Source organism: Haliotis rubra, unplaced genomic scaffold, assembly GCF_003918875.1.
Source record: "Haliotis rubra isolate DU_JTF1 unplaced genomic scaffold, ASM391887v1 Scf75, whole genome shotgun sequence".
Lineage (NCBI taxonomy): Eukaryota > Metazoa > Mollusca > Gastropoda > Lepetellida > Haliotidae > Haliotis > Haliotis rubra.
Genome location: NW_025767468.1, coordinates 1,082,472 through 1,090,934, shown reverse-complemented (window position 1 = coordinate 1,090,934; position 8,463 = coordinate 1,082,472). Strand labels below are relative to the sequence as shown.

General features: G+C 38.8%; 1 protein-coding gene across 1 annotated transcript; it reads right to left on the bottom strand.

Annotated features, from left to right (window-relative positions):
- Positions 1–253: 253 nt before the first annotated feature.
- Positions 254–4,943, bottom strand: LOC124260114 (fucolectin-3-like). The gene is made up of 4 exons (XM_046694361.1): positions 4,843–4,943; positions 3,583–3,816; positions 887–1,117; positions 254–601 (listed from the first exon to the last, which is right to left on the bottom strand). The coding sequence occupies exons 1-4, from the start codon at positions 4,910–4,912 to the stop codon at positions 381–383; spliced, it is 756 nt and encodes a 251-aa protein (XP_046550317.1). The 5' UTR covers positions 4,913–4,943; the 3' UTR covers positions 254–380.
- Between the last annotated feature and the right edge of the window lie 3,520 nt (positions 4,944–8,463).

Genomic DNA, 8,463 nt, shown 5'->3' with positions numbered 1-8,463 from the left:
TGTTAGTGGCGTGATGTGGTACTTTAGGTAACATAAATCTGTAAAGGCTTTACATACAAGAACACAGTGGCGGAACGTTCGGAATAGTGAGATTTGGTATTCCAAACTTATAGCTCTTCAGTAAAAGAGACCCCAGACGTAGAACGTCTCATCTGGTAAAGTATTGCTCGACTAAATGAATAGTGTCATTTAGCAAGGTTTCGAGCTTGTTTTACCACAAACATTCTGAAGTCGAATCCCTGTCATACCATGATGCATGTGAATTGAGGACAAAACATAGGGTCAACTCGAAAGGGAATGCTCTTACATGCTCTATTATTTTGCAAGAAATGTGAAAAATGCCATTAGTACAATACAGTTTCTGATCGTTTAAATACACATTAGTTTCTAGAGAAGTAGTTCCATGCTGCATCAGCCACAAGTTCCCCATTATCATTAGACATGAACTTGCAGGAACCCTCAATGCTGTGAAAGTTGAAACCAGTACAGCATGGCATGCGATGGCAGACCTCTCCACAGAACTGTGGGCTCCCCGTCTCCTCTCTGGTCGGGGTCCCTGACAGACGCAGGGTAGGGTGTCCAGAGAACGTCGACCTTGTTCCTGTGATGACAATACATTGGATGTCATTCATAACAAAGGCTAAATTGTAAATTAACAACGTATGGTATGGATTTACAACTTCTTTATTATTTCTGGCCTACTTCTAGCCCCTTCATCAAGTGAATGCACTACTGATGAAGGGGCAAGAAGTAGTGATGAAAAGCCCAGAAACGTCGTGTTGTAAATACATACCATACGTTGTTATGTTACCCTCCAACGTGTAATTGCCCATCAAGCATCTATTTGTAAGTTGTAAACTTTAGATAGTGTGTAAAATGTGCTTACCGTTGAAACCATAGGCTTCTAGTTCACAGAATTGCACTGCGTCATCTGTTTTCACGCTGTTCTTCTGGAACCTCAGGTAACGTCCCCTCACCCCCGGAGCACACGTGAGAGTTACCCTTGCCCCAGAGGCCACTGTGCCTGGGTATACGGCGCATACTTTAGCAGCAGCGTTCAGGTGAACCGTCGGGTCTTCACAATAAAGCTCGATTGTGAAGTTGTGAAGACGCCATGCTGAAAATGGTACATGGTACAAAAACTCACCAAAGGCAAGGTCTAGTATCACCAAATAACAGTAAATTATATGAGATTCTGAAATCAAGCTTCTGCTGTTTTACCCTGTGGTAAGGGCTTCTTCTTACTTTGCCGACAGGTTGGGTAGATAAAAACTTGGCCGTATGTTCCAGCCAAGCAAAGTGACTACCAGTAAGTGAACTGTGAACGATTATCGACTGTTCTAGCATAACCCGTGAAGGTCCGTGTTAGAACTGGTCTTCAGCAACCCCTGCTTGTCGTAGGAGGCGACTGACGGGTCCAGGTGGTCATTCTCGCTGACTTGGTTGACACTTATCCCAATGGCGTAGATCCGTGCTTATGATTTAATGATTTTCTGGTCCAGACTTGATTATTTACAGACCGCCTCCATATAGCTGGACTATTGCTGAGTGCAGCATTAAACAACAAACAACCATGTTCTACCATTAACTGATTGAGTTTTGATTCTATGCATTTGAAGACGCTGATAATGGGGAACCGTAAAGATCTGACATTCAAAAACCGACAGTTATTTCCATATTTTCAAATTAGTCCGCATTAACTTTACGTAAGAAAGCAATACTCCCCTAATGTACAATACACGGGCTGGCGAGACCAGAAGCGATGTAAACCCCTGGGCAAGAAAAAGTATGTAGCTGAAGGCACTTTTTTAAAGAATAGAGTGACAAACCCCTTTCCACATCGTTAAGAAATCTCTGCTGAAAGCAACGTCGAATATGCAATTGAGACTATATCATGAGTACATATTTGTTTCAGCAGTATTACAGATGCACGATGTTGCACAAGCTGGTGCGAAAATATGACCTTGAGTTTTTAAAATCACGTGTTGTTACATTCACCCTGTTTGTTCCAGTTAATGAAGGTAAACTGCATTTGGAAGATTAATTAGTATTTTCTGTCATAATGAGAAATATTTGTGGCGATTTCAAATCGCGTGTCTAGGGTGTGATAAACGTCTCACTAGAGACATCACTGACTTAAGAAAACTTCCTAGTTTACTTCAATCTAAGTATGAGGGGCGGTGGGGTAGCCTAATGGTTAAAGCGTCGGCTCGTCACGCTGACGACCCGGGTTCGAATCCCCACATGGGCACAATGTGTGAAGCCCATTTATGGTGTCCCCCGCCGTGATATTGCTGGAATATTGCTAAAAGCGGCGTTAAAGCCAACTCACTCACTCACTCAATCTAAGTATGCTAAATAGTCGCTTTGGGAAACAAGATTTCATGTACGTAAAGGACGGATAAAATCTTCTTTGAGTGGCATTTTTGGAAGTTGGGAAGTACAATATAGAACAAACTTTATGGATAACAACTTCTTTTTATTCGTGAGTGCGACGTTTCGATACAGATTCTTGTACCGTTGTCAAGCTTGTATCGAAACGTCGCACTCACGAATAAAAGAAGTTGTTATCCATAAAGTTTGTTCTATATCGGATAAAATCTGTTGTAGACTATGGTTTTTTTTCGACTCATGAGCAGCTGGACAGATTTCAACATATCAAGGTACTGAAGATATCGTTGATGGAACAGATACTCCAGAAGACATGATTATTCTGTTGTTAAGGACATTTTAGCTCGTCTTGCATTTAATGATCCTAACCCTAGACCATCCGTGACCAGTATCCCAGGTCACTTTTGTTTATTTTTCTGTTGTTTAACGCCGTACTCAGCAATATTCCAGCTATATGGCGGCGGTCTGTGATTAATCGAGTCTGGACCAGACAATCCAGTGATTGACATCCTGAACAAACATATCAGGTGGGTTTTACCACTACAATTGATTTCTTGATAACATTAAGGTGATAAAATCACACCTGAAAGGTCCTACAAGAGATTACTGGGATGCGATGACCTGTGTCAGCAAGCCTGACCACCCTATCCCGTTAGCTCAGAGACATAAAACGTGAGATGAAATTTGTGCCGACGTTTTGTTACGTTTTGTTTAACGAAGAGCCTATGTTATTCGACCTACAGTATGGACATTCTGTTGAAATAGTTGTGTTGTTGTTTTGAACATCGTTGCGAGGAATGTTTCCTAAACATTATGAAATCTGAACATTGTTTAGCTGAAATGACGATCTAAAAACTGACCACAAGTGGATTACCCCACCATAAAGCACAGGCACTGAAATTGAAATTAAAATTAAATTTTTTTAAACTTGAATTGTTCCTGACACAATATTTAAGCTGAGTCAAGCCATTTCGGAGAAAAACTTTATTTGTTTGTTTTTTGTTCAACGCCACACTCATCATTCCAGCTGCAAGATATCGACCTGTAAATAACCGAGTCTGAACCAGATAATCCACCGCCTCTTAAGAAAAGCATGGGTTGCTGGAGACCAATTTTAACCCAGATCTAACCCGGAACGTCAGGGCAGGTGAGCTAATGTGTACAAGTTGTTCATACAGATCAAATACGCACCATTGTGATGATCTCTGTTGGTGATTACCACGGATGTTACGTAGTACATCCATTCCAAATCCACTTGCCACCATGGTAGGGGATAGACCGTACTTGGATGTCCGTGGACACAGGAACCCAGGTCATAGTTCGTGCTTGTGTTGCCGTCATTGCCTCTTTCTGGACGGTCGTAGCCATAACTTTGGGACTGTTTGGAGAACTTGTTCAGCGCAATGTTGGCAGGATTTGATTTTACTAAAATATACATAAGGACCAGAAATGGATTGGTAAGCACAGTGAAACCTTAAAATCCTTGGTATTATTATTATATGTATGGGTATTTATATAGCGCTATAAAACCCAACTCACTCACTCGCTCCTTGGTTTGATGTCAATGTCTGTGCTTGTGTTCTACAATAGCAGTAAGTCTCAAAGACATTCATCATGTCGGGCGTTCTCCCACATACGGAACACACGCCCTTTTATAAACTCAGTGCGTATAAAAACTCATTCACTCACTCACGCACTCTCGGACGTATCCAATCATTCACCTTTTATACAGAACAATACCTGAAATTAGCTGGTGGCTCTAGGAATTCAGACCACTTGTAATTAACAATGGAGAGAGTTCTATGTATATACAATTTCTTTACTATTAAAATGAGCGACGTTTTGGTGTAAATTAGCTACTAACACCGTTATGAAGAAAGTGATATCACGGTTAGTAGCTACACTGAAACGTCGCTGATATTAATAGTAAAGAAGTTGTATATCCATAGATCTCTCCCGTTGTTCATCACACCAGCTTTTAAATGAGACTCAAAGTAGTTTAAGCACGTACTGATATTCTGAACAAAGGCAAACTACAATATTGTCAAACTTTATGGATAACAACTTCTTCTATTTTGTGTGTGCGACGTTTCGATACAGATTCTTGTACCGTCGTCAAGTAGGAATATAACATGAGTGAGTGAATGAATTTAGTTTTACGCCGATTTTAGCAATATTCCGGCAATATCACGGCAGGGAACACAAGAAATGGACTTCACACATTGTACCCATGTGGGGAATCGAACCCGGGTCTTCGACGTGACGAGCGGATGCTTTAACCACAAGGCTATCCCACCGCCCTGAATATAACATGTGTAGAAGATGTATACATACTGAATGTAACAAAGAAAACAACATACTTAACATAAACTTCATCCCAACTTCCCAAATGCCACTCAAAGAAGTTAAAGGCAAACTAGAATATGTCACATACAAGAAACGTATACTTACATAACTCTATCAGTGAAAATATCCATAGAATTACGCTAACAACACAGGGTGATCCCGACCAGCAAGGCATAGTTGGAACGCACTATTCTCTCGTCGTCGTATGTCACCTTCACTGTGAGGGGTTATATCGAGAGATAAATCACGTGGTTTGCAGTTCAAAGCTTTCTTGTGGTGTTTTGTCTTGCCTTAAGAATCTCTGCGAAATACATATTGATTAACTTCGTGAATAATCTATAAGGGCGTCCGTATCAAGTCAAAACATTGATTACACAACAGTCTCGTTTCCTGTTGACTGGGTCCCGTCCTACTGCGCAACTTAGTACAATAACCAGACCAGAATTTTTAGACCAATTCATTTAACTGGATACATAATTATTAATCAGTATTATTTGATACATCTAAGCACTTGTATATTGCAACACTACGCTCCTTCTACTCCTTGCAAACACGTCGTGCAGCGTGCTCTGTCGTACAGCGAGCTCTGACAAACGGAAACCTGGAAATCGTGGAAATTTCAAAACGAGGCTCTCCCACTAGAAACGTTTGGCGGTCTGGTACGGACTTGATATTGTATCATTCACATTGTGCGTTACAGAACTACACCGAATAAGCGCGAAAAATACGAAACAGGTGTAACCAGTGAGCCAGATGCATTGTGAATCATTTTACGACCTCACCAAACAGGGGCAGTCTGTGACGTCTTAGTTAAAGTCATGCTGCCTTCACCTCGCCATAAAATATAGAAATACGATGTTACTAAAGTTTAAAATTAAAATTAATTTGTAAATACCATTTTCTTATGAAACAAGAAATTGGAATTCAGAGTAACCATAGTTGTTTGTGATGTCTATTTTCACTTTCACACAAGAAAGTTCGGATCGGCTCAAAAGTAGGTCGTTGTCTGAATAGGATAATGAGACTCATGTTTCAGCTTTGTAATTGTGTGTTTCTTATCTCCCGCCGCCCGTAAAAATCTCACCCGCCCATACAATTAAAAAACTATTTTTATTTCTAAACTTTGCGCCGACCATTCTCAATTGTACACCGCCCATTAAAAAAAAAATGTTTCACCACAAGAAAAAATAAAAATTTAGTTATAAATGTATTAAAGGACCACTGATCCAGAGCGATTAATGTTTCTAGCCAACAGTCTCATGACGAAACCGAGCTGCAGGCTGATCACTACCTGCTCCCTCAACCGTGACAGACACGGGGACTGGGCTACTGTCCACCTTGGCAGAATTTCTTCAATTTAATCAGAGGGACATTAGGAAGGGTGAATGCCCATCAGATGCCGTTATTTGAAAATATCCCCAGTAGTTCTTATTTGATTGTAATTAAGTATCCCAGCAGTGTAGGCTTTTTCAGATTTTCAAATATTTGGATGGTATAGAGACTGATCCAATTTGATCCTATTTCTGTGTTTTCACCTCGATATTACCACTCAGATTACCCGACAAAGGTTCCCATTTTGGCATTTCTTGTGTCTGGAGTAAATACTCATCATTATAAATTGAGGTCTGATGTGCCAAATGTATTACATCTTATGTAATATGCTCATGGAAGTGCAGCAAGAGGAATTATCAGCTGAGTTACAAAACAAACATCGATCAAAGGATTAACCGATAACACGCTGATTGATTAATTGCATTTATCCTGCACAGCGGATTTGTCAAAAGGTAGTGTTTATGGATGTAGATTTACTAATCTATACTGAATACACTCCGTCGGAAAGTCTCTTTATAAAAACAACGTCTTTCCTTCAAAGGATTAACCTCCAATTCATTGATTGATTGCTCATTATTGGCTAACTAAATTACTTTTTAAAGAATGGCAGACATCATGCAATTAGTTGCCAGGTGTGCTATCTTGGGTGACCAATGGGACTACACACCAATGTGAAAACCTGAAACGATAGATCACGTTTTCGCATATTAGACTGTTAAAAGACACATGACATGGAACAGGATTCTTTGTCAGCTGCAGATGAATGGCATCTCATTCCTTCACGTGGATATTGTTTGATACATTCCCCGAACAAGGTAATAGCCTGATATTGTTGTTATAACTTTAGTCTGTTTTACTTTTAATATTTGCATTTTGTTTTTACTTATTTATTATGGCATTCAACAGAATCAGTTTTTGTGTGTAAAATATGATTCACGTTGGCAATCTATAAGATGTCTAGATATTACAGTCATGTTATAAATTCACTATGTGTTAGCAGATCGTGTGCATTTTATTAAGTTTCTAAATGCATACAAATATGATAACATATTAATTAGGATTATAAGACAAATATAAAGACGTACATTGACTTAGTTATTTCAGTTCTATCATTTTTTACCACTGGCAGATGGCAGAAATTTTTATTTGTTATCAAAATAATGCCATTTAATACAACATTCAGATTGACTAGTATTGAACCCAAGCTCACTACTCTCCCCAAGACTCCCCATGTACTTTGTTAGGCTTACTTTCAAAACAATGCTATTATATCAGGCTTTTCACCAAATTCACGGTCAAACTTTTTCTTAAATAATATTCTACATCCATTTAGGTTAACATTTTTATAAAGTCAACATTACCATGAAATCAATATTTTACATCAAAATCAGCATTTTTATCAAAGTCAATATTTTTTTTATAAGAAACCAAATTATTCATCAAAGTGTACATAAGTTTTCACGCGCAAATATGGCGGTCAACTCCACAATATCGTGTATCATTGGTAGGGAACTTGGTTACAGTGAGAGTGGAGTCTTTGTGATTTTTGCGACAAAAACTTTATGATTTGTGACAGAGTCTTTGTGATCTTAGCGGAAAGAGTTCCTTCCGTTCCCCCAACCCTAAACCTAACTCTAAACCTAACCCTAAACCTAACTTAAATTTTGGACTTTTAGTCATTTTGTGAGTTCTTTAGTATATGTTGTGTCAAGTTTTGTTAATAATTTTAGTATATTTATAACTATTATTTGGGATGGGGAACGGGAGCATCTCTAAGGTGAGGGTAAGGTACAATAAATGTCCTGTAGGCATAGTTTTCTCTATGCTTAGATTTACTTCAATATTCCGGAAATATATAGTTCAATAAAAACAATGTAATGAATCCACTTATGGGATTAAAGTAGCCATAAATCACCACTTGAACAGGGATGTAACACTACAGTTTGTTCCTCAAGCTTGTAGTGTTTATTCACACATTGCGTTACATGAGAGAACGCTTTACATTTTGAAGCCGTCATCATTTATCTACAACAATTTGTAGATCACAATCATCATCAAAATCATCATGAACATTGTCTAAATTTTCTTCTTCTTAAAATAATTGTTTCTGTACAGACTATGTGAGTTAAGCATTGTGAATGGGGCTTTGTACTATCTTTACTTAACAGCAAAAGAAACGCAAGTTTCGAAAAAAATGAAATCTCATAAAAGTAAGCTTTCATGTTTATAGAACGTTCATGGTAAAGTGATGTAATGATCCCAGATGAGATGATGTCATGCAATTTAACGTCCGTACGAAACATTCGCACAAACACATCCACAGTGCAGCAAAACCATAATTTTAGCACGTGTATCGACGGTTCTGGATGGAAAGCATGTATTTCACTCTGAGGT

What these genes read in the sequence shown, in the direction of transcription:
- LOC124260114 (XM_046694361.1), bottom strand. Translation starts at nt 4,912, where the DNA reads ATGCCTTGCTGGTCGGGATCACCCTGTGTTGTTAGCGTAATTCTATGG. An exon ending in ATTTTCACTGATAGAGTTAT is followed by an intron (nt 3,817 to 4,842) that starts GTAAGTATACGT and finishes TGTATATTTTAG; the next exon opens with TAAAATCAAATCCTGCCAAC. An exon ending in CAACAGAGATCATCACAATG is followed by an intron (nt 1,118 to 3,582) that starts GTGCGTATTTGA and finishes TACCATTTTCAG; the next exon opens with CATGGCGTCTTCACAACTTC.